This window comes from Rhipicephalus microplus, unplaced genomic scaffold (assembly GCF_043290135.1).
Source record: "Rhipicephalus microplus isolate Deutch F79 unplaced genomic scaffold, USDA_Rmic scaffold_14, whole genome shotgun sequence".
Lineage (NCBI taxonomy): Eukaryota > Metazoa > Arthropoda > Arachnida > Ixodida > Ixodidae > Rhipicephalus > Rhipicephalus microplus.
The window spans coordinates 33880802-33895918 of record NW_027464587.1 but is presented as its reverse complement, the minus strand read 5'-3'; the positions used below and the strand labels follow the sequence as shown (position 1 = coordinate 33895918).

The window sequence follows — 15117 nt, the reverse complement described above, 5'->3', positions numbered from 1 at the left end:
CTAAGGGTCAGCGGAATCGCACAACTGCTTTACCAGCGGTTGTGTAAAGGGCAAATCTGCAAAGGCACTTCGCGACCGTAAATTTGACCGTGCTTTCAGAGGTAAGTTGAACAGTTCATCAGATTGACTCATTCATCAGCTCTGGGATGTCAAATAACGATGCACGAGCGCTGCTAAATAAAAAAATGCTGGTGTGTGCACTGATTTTTCGTGCGAATGTCGCGAGGTGCTACAACAAAATTCACGGGGATAGCGAAGAATTTCGTTGTAGAGAGAATTTCATCATTCGTAAAACATGGTAAATAAAAAGAAAAGGTTATACACGACACTAAGGTAGCAGTTTATTTCGAAAACATTAAAAAATCGCTTGTTTTCTACTGCTTGCGTTTTCACACAAGCAACGGCAGAATGCGCTGCTCACACTGTGACGAGCCACATGGCGATATCGTCGCCGGGAGTGTTAAGAAAACTATGCAGGATGTCCAAGGAGTCTATGACCTGCGATGCAGTCCATATTTGCACTGAGCAACACGGTCACTTACTCTTTGCTCTGCTTGCCTCCGTGGCACTGTTTGCCTTTGAAGTCGAGCATCTTAGCTGGCAGCATTTTGTAGAAGAGTCTGGTCTCGTCAGTATTGCACACGTTGGCCCATGATGATACGGGGCGCGAAAAAACGACACACAACAGAGAAGAAGTACACAGACGACGCGCGTCGTCTGTGTACTTCTTCTCTGTTGTGTGTCGTTTTTTCGCGCCTCGTATCATCATGAACCAGCACCAACTCGCCCAACTTTTCACTTTACACGTTGGCCGCAGTGTACTTCTTGACGATGACAGTAGCGTTAGACGCGATCCACGATCGGCACACCGTTTCTGTCTGCAGAAGTGGACTCTCCACACAGCAACTTCCTGACTATCTCATGGCGCTCCTTAAATTGGTTGAGCCACCCAGCAATTGCCCCAAAGTTTTCGTTGATGCCCAAAATGCAGGCGTAGCTTAGGGCTTCCTGCTCAATTGGGCTGCCGCTGATCGGTATCCTCTTAGCCCTTGTGTCCCAAAACCAGGCATACACTGCCTTGTCAAGTTCTTCGTTGGCTAGTTGGGTCATCTTCTTCCATTGGGCAGATGTGCCCGATGCTAGCACATTTAAGATGTCGCTTTGGACTTCAGTATCATTGACAATGAACTCGATGAGATACCGTATTTTTCGGTGATGGATTCCTTTTTTCGTCCTGCTGCTGCCACGGCAATTATTTCCGCCTTCTGCTACAGCAAAAGAAACTTCCGTTTCTTTTTCTGTAGCGCCGCATCGCTGCTGTAGGCCGAGGCAAAAAAAAATGTGCAGGTCGAAGCTGACAAGGTGTCGAACTACTCAACTAACGAGACGAGGCGGGGACTAACTAGGACTCGCACTGCTAACGTCACAGAACACATGAAAAGAAAAGTCGAGCCAGCGGCCAATATCCAACGTGTGAACTCTGCTCAGCTTTGGCTGGCCAAGCTTACAGGCTTTCACGGCATAACTCTGTGCTTCACTGAATGCTGCGTAGTATCGTCATCAACCAGAAACGATGGCGTCCCCCATGGTCTTATGGTTTTGCAGCATTTGGTGGGCTACGTGGACTTTGGTCAACTTCGGTGCGTTTACGATCGTTTTAGCTGTCAGATAACCAAGAAAGTGCTTAATGTAGACTCTGAATGCTGGTCAGCTAATGAGAATTTCTTGTTAAAAACAGCAAGAGAAACAAAAAGAAAATGAACTGGGAGAGCAATAAAGAAAATGGTTTGTTGTGGAGGAAGTTTTAATACATTAGAACCTATGGGATGCAGGCAGGGAATCGAAAAACTTTCATTGAAGTGGAGTGTGACTCTAGTAGTACTCAACTGGAAGAGAAGCATTGGAACAGGAATGAAAAATATTGAAAGAGGCAAAACATTTTTGTAGCTAAAAATATTGTGGCGAAAAACTGAATGAAACAACAAAAGCTATACAGACCTAGGATTAGCTTTGCCTCTTCTTTGTTGTTTTGCACTAATTGTTACTATGAATATTGTCATGGGATTATGACGTTGACGAAGGCAATAGCAAACATGTTTGTGAGCAAAGTTTTTATTTGGGCAAATCTGTACCAACAAGCTCGTAGTTCACGGGCTTCTTTGAAGATATTAGTTTATGGACACAAGGTTCATTCTAGCAGTATATTACATGTCTGGTGCCTTTTGCGTATGAACATTGCAGCCGGACACGCCAAATCTGAACCTGGATGACCTTGGTGACCTGTTGGGGAATGTTGCACAGCCAGCCTCCACTGCCGAGATTCCCAAGAGGCGTGCCAACAAAGAGGTAGGCCCTGCTTCACCACAAATCGATAGTTCGCTTTAGCTGCAACAGCAGCACACAAAGATGCTTTGAAAGAGCATTGTAACTTTCCCTTGTGCCACAACCCCGTTAACAAAATTGCTTTGGAAACTAATTACTTTTCGTTAGAATGTCTATACGCTTGCACCTGTTTAATGCTAACAGCGAAAATATGTGTAAATTTACTTGCATTGAGACTTGTTGCATGGAGAGCGATATATTAATGACTAGAACTTTTCTAAGATAGGCAGAAATGAACTAAAAAGGGATAATAAAGTCTGCAAACTCAAAATTAATTGGGACTATGCAAAGCCATTGAGAAACAGTGTGTTGTAAAGGTACGCCTCTAGTTAGCAGCTTTACAAGTTAAAATAATATTTAACAAAATTGTCCGTGCTGAGATTTTCAGCCACATTGAAAGATTGAGTGCTGAAATGTAAGAGCTTCTATCAGGCTACATGGCCTTTAGCTCTTGCTTCTCTTTCTGTAAAACAAAAGAAAGTAACTTTGCCACAAAAAATCGACAGACACGCCGTTCATTTCCGGCAGAAACTAGAAGTAGATAACAAATTTAATGCGTTTTTTTTTCAAAAATGCTGCGTCTAGCGGCTTCACTGGGAAGTAGTAGAGAAGGTGACATTGGTGACAACACCAGAAACAGACATGCCAACTGTAGCTCGTGTCTCTCAACCGGCTCAGCTTCCTCTAAGGATCCTGGAACCACTTTTAAAAGCAGCAAACAATACTTCTGGCTGGCGTAAAGCATTGTAAAAAAGAACAGGAACATGCGCATCCTGCATGCGCCTCGGCAGTTGGTGACATCACGGCTTGTGCCCGCGGGCATGGCTCATGCATTGACTATTCACCAGAAATACAGCCAACTGCTCAAAAATATGTGAAACAAACTCTGTTTATCAGAACAGTTGCGTCTTCCTAATAGAATTCGGATGTTTTGTCGGATGTATTGGTCATATTTTCAATTCCTGTTCAGTATCTCTTCAAAGTAGGCTTGTGCGAGTATTTAAATGCTTCGAATATTTTAACAAAGAGTATCATACTTGAATTTTCTTCGATTCGAATTTAAACTAGTGAAAATTTTAAAGTATTTGAAGTGAACAATTAGGTGTATATTAGTCTTCATGGATGCTTTCCCTGCAGTGGAAGGGTGCTAAGCCGTGAAAGCATCTATCAAGGTGTGTATTAATCCACAGGTAATCATTACAGATCGGATTTTAGGTAAAATGCCTTTGTTTCTTGCATTCCTACTGGGCGACTGTGATATATGAGCATGAATTAGAGGTTAATGAGAACATTTATAGCACCTATAAATGCCTATTTTTGGCATTTGTGCCTAAATTGGTATAAGTGTTTATAAATGTCTATCTTCAAAATCTGTGCCTATGTGAACACAATTCAACCTCATATTTTGCCTCTGAGTACAGTTTGAGACCGTTATTTACATTTGCAGGTAAAATTCACCTTTTGGAACTTTATGCGGTGTAACCTAGTTCTCTAGTTCAACGAAATTTTGTAAGCAACCACTAGCAGCAGTGAAATAGGTTGCACTAAAGTTCTAGATTTTTCCTGTTCTTTCTTGAGTACCAACAACCATTCAAGCGCCATTGACGAATCTCATTAGCTAATGTTGATTTTGTCAGCCATGTTCTTCCTTACGCTGTGCCAGCACCTGGTAAAACGAGGCCCCCGCTCACTAACCACAAAAGTACTGACCGGAGCAGAAAGTCGTGTCGTGTCCACTGAAAGATGCATAGCTAATGTACTGACATGTGCGTGGCTTTGTAAATTTTCGAAGTTAGAAAATGGCGGCAGAAGCCAACTGCGCATGAGAGAAGGCCGGAAGAGAAGGCAGTTGTCGGTACTTAGGTAAAAAGAAAGAAGTCTAGGGGCAGCAGGTTGCGCCGGCCACCTTACACCATCGCACTGACATGGCGCGAGCGTTTCCAGCAGGAGAAGAATAGGAAAAGATGTTATTTCGTGCAATCCTAAATGAGAGCACGTTCAAGCATATACACTGGAATGGGGAGAGGAAAATTAATGTTGAATTCCGATGGCGGAGTCAAAGTGAGTTTTGCAGCTGCTCTTGGAGGAAATGTGTTCCAAAGGCAAAGTGAGGGCAAGAGTCAAGTGTTCCAGTGAGAGAGTCGGGAGAGGATTCAGAGTGGGAGTGGCTCCGAGAAGCAGGAAAAGCTGCTCCACCTTAAATCGGCTGAGTGGACTGGAACTTGGCGCGACATGTTCACTCGCTTGTTTTGGTCGCTTGTTTCGGCAGGAATGGTGGACGACATGGCGGACTGCTCAGAGTCAAAAAGGTGCAGTTCCTGTATGAGCGGTTCATCGAATCGTCACAGCGGCACTGAAACTATTGTACGAGCGGTAATTCAACAGAATTTTATTTCAATATTTCGAAACTCCAAGAAGGGGCTGCCCAAATTACAATCGTATTTTGTGAACACATGCGAAATAATGTGCAAAGTCCTGAAGCCTCCAGTGTACGTACAGTAGAATCTCGATTACATGATTACAGTTTATGCAAATTTTGCAATGATAAGAGTTTTAAGAATTAACTAGTCAACTTCGTGCCAAATTCACAATCACACAGAGGAAGAAAACACATAGACAGCACGCGCACTCACTTACGACTTTTTATTCCTTGAGGAAACAGGCTATTATAAACCCACTTCTCCTCAACACATGCGCAACGTAGTTGGGCTGTCGTTTACCTAATCACGCTATCAGACACATGTTTTCTAGATAACCTAAGCTACGATAAGAAACATAAGCTACATCACATGAATGTCATGATTTTCATGTTTGTACCAGTCATATACCTTCATTCATTCACGTCATGTAATACCAAATTGGGTATATGTGAAGCTAGCGAAACGACCGCAAGTGCGCTATGAGCGTGGCATGTACAGGAAAATCTCAGTATAATGAACTTCAGGGAGTCGTGGCAATTTGTTCATTATTTTGAAAGGTCGTTATAGTGAAAGCCCTAAAATAAGCATAAATACTTATTTTCCGCCAACCAAAACGGCTTACCTTTACAGCGGTGGGTCCTTGAACTCGTTTTTCACAAGAAAAAACAAATGCACATGTGAATACCAAAAAGTGCACGTTTACTTTAAAAAGTCTGTGATTTTTTTCTTATTGTTATTTTATTTTATTTTTTTATGCATGCATTCGAAGTTCTTTGGGCATAACAGCCTGCTTATTGCCTTCCAGTTGCCAAAGAATATCCACTTTCTCGCTCAGCGAAAACTGCTTCCGCTTCTTCGTTGCAAGCAGAGATGAACTCATTGTAGTAGCACCGCAGCGTGAACGCCGACTTGCTTTGCGGACGCGATAACTAATCACTGAAATGAGACGAACACAACTGAAGAGGCTTCCTAGAGCACGTGTAGAAGTGACAAAGATTTAAAGAAAAAACAGAAGCATCGCAGCTGTCATTGCCTCTTCCGAAGAAAAGAAAGAGCTAAAAAAAGAAATTCCTCTCGTTTGATTTCCTGCTCCCTCGCTCTCTCAGGTTTTCCACGCCCATGCCTGTCTCGCTGACCTTGCCCTCCCGTGTTGCCCTTGTTTCTGCGCTTGTAAACCTGCGTTATTGGCGTTTTTCAGCATGAAGAAAGAAAAGAAAGTCCTCTTTTCATTTTTTTTTCCCCTCTCCGCACTGTCTTGCGTTTTCCGAAAAGTAAGGCGTCCGTTTGCTGTGTCGTATGCTTGCGTACCGCTCCGGTGGTCACGGCAAATTTCAGAAAATGAACTCGTAGTACTGAGGCGTTGTTAATATAACGCAAAACTAAATTAGCGCTTGTTATTCTGAAAAGTTCGACTGAAGTACGTAGTAGCGAAATCATTTTACATTGAAACTATTAGTAGTCAGCGTGGGATTTTGTATAAGTTCGTTATTCTGAAACGTTTGTTAAGGTGTTGTTCGTTATACCAAGATTTTACTGTAGTCATGTTTTACATGACATGCATATTATGATTATCATGTTTGGACCTGTCATTTACCTTTGTCGTCCATTCACGTCACATAAAACCGAATTGGGTATATGTGAAGCTAGCAAAATGGCCGCGAGTGCATTATGAGCGTGGCATGTGGTCATGTTCTTACATGACACACGTGTAATGATTATCAAGTTTCACCAGTCATATACCTTCGTCATCCATTCGTGTCACGTAACACCAAATTTGCAGTGATGGAAGTGCTGCTCCAATTGCTCCAAGCTGCTCCAAAGTGAAATATTTGCTAGTAACTGCTCTAAACCTACTCCAAAATGGTATTGGCAAACTAAAAAAAATCAAGTTGTACCGTGGGACCACCCAGTAGGCCTAAGCGAAACCAAAAGCAAGCTGCACTATCATCCTAGTATGCTACACAGCGGCGTAAATCCAGAAAAATCACAAGGGGTGACACATATCAGGCCATGGTGGTCATTTTTTAAAGACGGTAGTCTTTCCTGAGGACCTTCGACGAAAAAATTTTGGTCTGTCTGTACATTTGTCTGTTTGTTCGCCCTAACGATACATCAAACGGCACCAAACGGCCGACCCCATTCGCAGCGCCCACCAATATTACTCGAGGCTTAGCGTTCATAGTTGTGCGATTGTCAATTAAAAAGCAATTGCGCATATCTGAGGCGCCATAACAACACTTCGAAGTTTTGTATGTCTGCCTTTATACTAGAAGAGGCCCACACAAGTAACTCTAAGGAATGTAGCGTTTATCGCGCTGTGCAACGCGATGCTCAAAAAGGTGTTTCCAATGCTTTGCTACGACGTCACGGTGGTGGCACCTGCCCGTCGCTTTGCGTTCTACACCTTATCACCTCCGAGACTGGCGCGCATCTTTCTTCGCGGGCTGTATGCCTTCGTTTTCGAAGATAACTAACTGCCAGATGGCGCTTGTGTCTAACATGTGTCGATACGCCCGTTCGCCTCTGCTACACGCTTGAGGCACTCTAACACAGCGCCTCCAGAATACCCTTCACCGATTTTCTTGCACAGAACATCAAAGAAAGGTTTTGTTCACTCTCTCCTGATGCAAGACTATCGTCAGAGTCCCTTAATACCGTTCTGGTCACGAAACTTCTCCGTCACTCTATGGGAGAGCTTGATATGGTGCCAAGAGCGGCCGCTACGCGGCGCAAGTCGTCCTAGGGGGGCCATCGCCCCGCTGCGCCCGGCGGAACGCACTGGCCGCGGCGGCATCCCGAAGGCGTTGTGTGGTGGCAGCTCGCGGTTTCTGCATCAGCGAAACGCGAACTTCATGTGCACCGTGCTCAAGGTGGACGGCATGAAAATTCGAATGAACAATGCCTAAGACGTGCTGTGTGACAGGTTGCAGCTCCGGATACCGAAGCAACAAAGAAAAGGCGTCGCTCCTCTGTTTCCCAAGTAGCGCCGAACTCCGAGAGAAATGGAAGCGAGCTATACCGCGGTTGGAAGCTGGCAGTTTCAGCTTCGAAAGTAAGAACGTTCGTGTGTGCGAAAAGCATTTTTATGCTAGCGACGTTGTGAGAACGGACGAGCACATCGTGAACGGGGTGGTCGTGTCGCTTCAGCGAGAGAGACCGAGGCTTCGCACGAACGCCGTTCCAAGAATTTTTGACGGGCTCCCGGTGTACCTGACAAAGCCGAAACCGCGTTCACGGCCTGCAACTCAGAGGCAACCAGCGAAGAGGCGGCGCGAATTGTCACCGTAATGCGCAGCAGTGGAATGCCAAAATGTCAACACCGACTCGGCAGGAGAAGTGTCTGTTGCACTTTTTAGGGACAACAGCTGTGGTTGTACACTTTTTTTTAGATGTAGATTACATTTCTTCACTCGAGAAAAAAACAAAGCCTCGCGGGCAACTGTGCGCAGTTCATGCCCTGCAAGTGGTGGGCGGAAGCCACAGTGTTAAGCATAATGGCTGTGTATGTGAGCACGCCTTCCCATTTGTATATAGTGTTGTATATCTTGTATACATTACACTGTAATATTTTCGTACTATTCATATTTATCTGCATATAGTGTAAATAGTGTATATTCAAATACAGTTTATTTTAGGCAGTGAGCTAAGGCAGAGTGCAGCTGTTAATGAAACGAAATACACATTGTACAGTAGAGTCACAGATTGTGTAACATTGCTCAGAACAGCTGCAATAGTTTCTAGTGCTTTTCTTCTCCAAAGTGTTGTTCTCAGTGTATTTTGTGTAAATAAATGTTTTCCAACTTTCTCCCCATTACATGCACCATATGTGAATCTCCCATTCATAAGTACACACCTGACTACTAGGCAGCGTATCATTAGCACCAAGTTTAAGATTTATTGCATGCCTGAAATCATAAACGCCCTTCCCCCCCTCCCACCCAAAAAATAAAAACAAATGTGTGATGAGGTACCTCGGCAGTGGCAGAGCTAGGCGGCCAAGCGGCTAGCACTGGCATCAAAAGGAACTTTCAGATTAGGCTGCTGTACTTCCGTTCCCGGAAAAATCATGGGTTGTCGGCCAGTAAATAATAATGCCCCAAACAGTAAACACAAGGAAACGTCAAGCGGCGGGTGTCCCGTGTAAACTGCGTCGAAAGAAGTGATCAATCAAATGTTGGGCACGTTTAGAGCGGTCACGAAAGCCCTCGGCATCGAAAGTCCCCGCGTCAAAAAAGCGATCGGCGCTCACAAACGTGTGTCCAAAACAACTACGCATTTGGGTATACACTCAATTGAAAGGTCTGGAATAAAACTTCTGGCTCAACCATTCAGTTCATTTGAATACTTGGGTAGTAGCGCGCCAGAGGCGAGCCGGATATCAACCAATGTGATTCCTCCTGTACTACCCAGTCGTGTTTCATTTCGTTCACCTTCCTCCCCCAATTAGCGGTCCTACCAGAATATAAAGCTCACCTACCGCCTAAACATAATCGCCCTTTGGCCGGGCGCAAATACAAACATGTTGTCGAGCAGATCAAGCAGTAGCTGCTTGCATCAAGAGCATGGAGCATAAGCATCATCTTTCAACACTTGCGAGCTATAGCTCGCAAGTACTGCTTCGAGGCATCGTAAGTATGCATATAATTGGGCTATGAGACAATTATTGACACAATGCGTTATCGCGCGGTGTGAGAACACTTTTAATGCGCTGCTGTTTATAAGGTGGGCCCGCACTTCCAAGTAAACTACGCGTGCGTTCCAAAGTAAACAGCTCTCATTCGTCGTCGACACTGGATCCGGTTTCAAATTATTTATCTGGTGGCATTGATGCGTTCAGAGACGTTTAAAAAAAGGTAACAGGAAGAACAGCACGCACATAATCGCGTCGAAACGTCGGCCGCAGTGCGCATACAAGCCCAGCAGTGGCGGCGGCTTGTGACCCCCATACGACGGGTGGCGCCTCTAGCGACAGATTTTGTCCCTATATCAACCTTTGGGCGGAGTTTCGTGACCAGAAAAGCATTGAAGGACTCTGCTATCGTCTTTTGACTACATTTGTGGCGTAACATGCAAATTTGGAACCAATTTTTTTTTTTAATATGTGTTGTATCCTTATTTATATAAGAATTAAACCATGCTTTTCAATAAAATGTTAAAAAACGAGCATGAGGTCCGAGCTCGAGCAATTGCATTGTTCTGTTCAGTCTTTTTTTTTTTTTTCACCTTTTTGCGATTCCCATAGTTCACACAGCTCAGGGTCCTTTAACACAAGTACGCAGTAAAAGAGAGAAAGCATTTTAAAATTTTATTGCGCTGTCATTTTAAAATTTTATTGCGCTGTGCCTAACTGTTAACTTAATTATATCACATGCTAAAGCTAAATCTCAAGGGTGACACTTGCAAGGGCTGTCCTCCTCAGTTTAAACACCAGAAAAGTCCAAACTCTCTTGATCCCCCCCCCCCCCCACCCATGATTTATGCCAACTATACTGCTTGTATACTAGCTGCATACTGTAGTACGGCGTGTTTAATAATAAATATAACTATTTATTAGATGCTTAAGTGATGTTTTAGACTTTAGGAGTCATTAGGGACATGAATTTGCTCCAAAAACCCCTATAGCAACCCCAAGTTATAGCATATTTTCCTCCTCTGTAGACACTTAAGGGGGGAGGCTACCATCGGATACCAACTTTTTTGTTTATTGAGATATCTTAATGAAATTTTCAGGATAGACTTATAACAAAAGCATTAGAAGAACTACAAAATTTCATCAAGTTATGTTCACTGGTTTTCAAGTTACAGCAGAATATCAGGGTAGTGCACATGGTTCTCTTATTCCAGGCCTGGAGAACTTTCAAAATGTGCTGGAACTGTGAAATTAACTATGATGATTCCCAGATTGATACTCCAGGGGGTAACAGAGCCCTTTTTTTGAATTTCCTTGCTGAAAAGTTTTAGCAGACCATCAAACTTTGTGTTCGTGATTAGGATATTATCAATCAAATTTTGAATAAATATAATAAATAACACACACAATATATTGAAAAAGTGAGCTTGTCACCCCCTCAGAAATGTATTCATGTACATAATAAAAAAAGACTTATGGAAATCCAATGAGTGGTTCCAGAGATATCGCTGGAATAAGCAGCCTCACTAGCCAAAAAAGTCATTTTGCGAAAACGACGTTTGAAAGTTTTGAGCACATAGGCAGTTCTAAAATGAACCTGCAGCGTAACTGGAGGTGTCCTTTGGCACTCTCTTTCTTTGCCGCCTTTCCATCTTCTCTAGGAATCGCTTCTTAGCCTTTTTCAAGCGCAGAGAATCTTTCTCGGCTGCCCGTTGAATGGCCAGGTGGCCAGGTGTTAGCCCCACTGATGAAGCTAGCTCTTGGGTGGCGAAGACCCAAGAGCTAGTTTGGTCCCTCATGCTCTTTGGGCATGAGGGACCACAGCACAGAGTGAAAGGACTCTGATGCATTCTGCGTCTTTGCTCCCAGGCAGCGTTGCAGAAGAGAAGCCTGTGAGAGCCTCTCATAAATGGGTAGAAGTGCATCTGCAACATAGCGTGGCAGCTTGTACGAATGCTTCGGAGATGGAACACCGGTAATCATGCTGGCATTGGGACGACACCAGGAGTCTGCACCCTCTGGGCACAAGTCATGGTGCGGCTCCTCATCCGTCGACGTCACATGGTGGTACGATGCCATCACTGCCCGCCGCATTGCAGCCACATCATCGGAATTGTTCCGTAGGGCCCAGCCATAATAATCTGTCAACTTGTCGATGAGGGCCTTTGTCAGCCTGCCCTTCCCTCCCAAAGCCTTGTCACTTTTCTGCACAAGGTTGCGAAGTGCAGTCCCCATCCTCTTCTGAACGTGGTTCAGGCATTCCTCTTTTGAAATGGGGACCAGTCTATAAACATTTTCTTGTACAAGGGCAGAGAAGGTGGCACTATCTCCATCAGACACGAGCGTTGTGTAACGGAGGTTGTGCTTCGACAGTGAGCGTGAAAAGAGGATGATAGCTGCCTCAACCTCCATTCTCCCTGATTTATAGAGTCGGTGTTTTTCTGGCACACATGATTCTCCAGCCAGCATGCATAGTCTGCGTCTCCAGGCTTTGGCCCTACTTGGCAACCAAGGCACTGATTAGACAGAACAACGGCGTCGAAGATAAGGCCCGTATGGTATTCGATAATTGCCCCGACTCCAATATGGTATGTGTGCCCACGCTTGTGCCATGTTCCATCATAACAAACTGTTATATCCCTGGTGCAATATTGATCCATTTCTTTGTAAGTGGCTTTTACAGCAGAAGCAGATTCTGCATAGAAATTTTCTATGCATTGTGTCTGCGGTATCCTGAATTTCTTCAGGTGCTTCTGAAAGGTCTTGTGATGGAGGCCACGATGGGACACGTTCATCGCTGCCCAAAAGTCGTTGAGAGCTGTTAGTCCCTTGCCTATTTGTTTTGTTGCCATAATGGCTCTTACATTCACATCAAAGGCCTTTGTGTCATCCTGACGAGATGAACTCCATGAGCTTGAAACTACTCCACAATGCAAGCATACTAGCTCAAGCTTTGCAGCAAGTCCAAGTTGGGTGCCTCCTCGTACCTTCATCCCAATCGCGGTGTACCGGTGGCACGGGCTCCGAGATAGCAGGTCGTCTAGGGCATCCATTTGCACAAGGAAAAATTTTTCGCCTTCACTTGTTGCGGTGGCAGCTTCATGATCGCGCTCCATTGCCTGAAATTTCCGCTCCGTCGCTGGCATAGCGCCAAGTTCTCTTTGCACAGCAGCGCGTTGTTGATCCGCCGCCTCTTTCTCCTCGCACGTCAGGAAACTTGTTTGCAAATGCACAGTTGACGACGCAATCGCACTCGAGGCCGATGAAAGAGAAGATGCGGAAGCCACTGTCGATGAGCACGAGACACCAGGCGCACTTGTAACGACAAATTCTTGCACCGGCGGAGCAGGAGTCCCGTTGCTAGGCGCGCCGATGCGACCACTCTCTTGCGTAGATGAAGCAGAAGCTGCCCCACAGGTACCGTCGGCGCGATCATCGTCGGCGCACGTGCGAGCGGAGAGCCTCGCCGCGCGGACAAGCTTCATAGCTCGCTTCCTTGCACCGAACGATTGTAGCGTCTTCTTTTTCGTTGGGCGCATCGTGAGCGAACACAACAACGGTCTCGTATAGACGGTTGAAAATCGTCTCGTAAAGACGGTTGAAAATCGTTTCGAAGACAGTTGAAACGTGGAGAGTATACGAACGGCTGCAACGATACACGGAAGCGAGCGGAACACAAAGACGCCGGACGGAGGAACAGCAGACGAGCGGCCGCATCGGCCGCATTATGCGCAAGAGCGCTACGTCATCGCGCGCAGCAGCCAATGGCAGTCGCGGGCTCCCCCCCGTCCTTGGGAAACTTGAAAGCCGCGGGAAACTTGAAAGCTCTCGCGAGCCCTCCAATCATGGGCGGCTTGCTCCTCTCCTGCGCTGCCACGGAAAGAAAGAGCAAGAATTCACAAACAAAACAACACCAAAATTGCGGCGCTCCGTCGAGCGGTCGAGAAACTGTGATCACGCCAAGTTGGGGTATTTTGAGCGCTCGCGCGCCGCTCGAGGGCCGCCGCGGCATGTTCTAAACTTTATTTCAAATGGTTTCGCGACGAATTAGACGTTGATATTTACAGAAAAGGTAGTTTATGACACATGCTGCCCGAATATGTGGTTTGCCAAAAATTGACTTTTTCGCGATTTTTCGGTTTTCAAAGGCCGCGTCCCCCCTTAAGACTGCTTCAAAGAACCATTTTTTTCTGCTCCAAAATCTGCTCCAAAAAGCAAAACGTCGCTTCCATCACTGAACTTGGTATATGTGAAACTAGCGAAACGGCGGCAAGCGCACAATGAGCATAACATGTAATCATTTTTTACATGACATGCATGTCATGATTATCGTGTTAGGATGTGTCATTTCCTTCATCGTCCGTTCACGTCACGTAATACAAAATTTGGTATATGTTAGTCTAGCGAAACAACCGCGAGTGCACCATGAACGTATGGCTTGTGGTCATGACTTAGATGACATGCACATCATGATTTTCATGTTAGAGTCTGCCACTAATGTTCGCCATGCAGTAATGTCATACCAGCACCGCCTGTGTTTTTTTTTTTTCCCCCCCCAGTGCCTGAGCGAACACTCTCTTCAGGCTGTCGAGCACGCGCTCCGCTCACCGCTGCCGCTTGGCGGTGTTGCGCGAGTAGACTACGGGAAGCTGGCGCTGAACAGCCATGCGTATTAAGAAGCTCGCAAATTCGTGCTTTCATGCGAGTTAATTTTAAAATGAAAGCCGGTTCATGTGTATGTGGAGAATGAAAAGTAACCTGAACATAGCAGCGCGCAGGTTGTTTTTTTTTTTTTCCACGTGGCTCAGATCATGGTGGCAACAAAAGATGCTATATTGTTTTTGTCACATGTATAACTGTCTTTTTATCAATCATCTAGGCTACAACCGCTTAGAAATAAACGGGACTGAGAAAAGGAGGTACATGCAGCATGTTCGCATATTTTTTTTTATGACCACTGCACGTATTCCGTAAGCAGTCTGTCAGGCCACGCTTCCGGTTCGACATTTGCATCCGAGTCTTACAGCATTCGTGCTTTATTTTTTTCTTTCAAACTATTGCAACCTCATCAGTTCCATGCCTCAGTATATAATACTGCTGTGTACCACTCTGCATATCAGACGGAAAGAAATCAAGCTATCTTGTTTTTTCACTTCTCATTAGTGATAAAGAAAAAAAACTTATGGTTTCCCTTACGGATACACCTGAAACAACTGAAAGGCAAGAACCATCTTAGTTTTTTCCCATTCAATGCATTGAATGTTTCTTACTTCTCTCCGGGTTATTTCTGTGTTCAATTGGAGACAAAGTTAGGTGACAAAGCTAGGTTTCTGCCCCTCAGCTTGTTACTCACTGCCCTTGTGATCGGCCCATTTCAACCATGAAAAAATGTAATGTGATACCATCAAGTTATGTGACCTTCCGATACGTAACAAAATTTTATCATCTGTGACCTCATATGATGACGTCTTCACGTAATAATGGTTTCTTGCATTACTCGTGTTGGCGGCGCCGACGCGAGAAGACGCCGGACGCCGACGGTGATCAATTTTTGCTGTCGCCTAAATACACTGTATACAGCTGTAGTTCCGTCGAATTGTAGCTTCCACTGGTGTTCAAGGGAGCGTGCTTGCAGTAATCAAGCAGAACAATTGGTTTCCTAATAAATCTTCGTACTACATTCTA

General features: G+C 45.0%; 1 protein-coding gene across 6 annotated transcripts in view; it reads left to right on the top strand.

The window, feature by feature from the left end:
- The window catches only part of LOC119181417 (myb-related protein B), a 239557-nt gene that overhangs the window by 202366 nt on the left and 22074 nt on the right, over window positions 1-15117 (top strand). For all 6 annotated transcript variants that reach the window (XM_075882958.1, XM_075882957.1, XM_075882954.1 and 3 more), the window contains one exon: window positions 2242-2346. In XM_075882958.1, the coding sequence (XP_075739073.1) occupies window positions 2242-2346 (105 nt within the window). The remainder of the gene's footprint in view (window positions 1-2241; window positions 2347-15117) is intronic.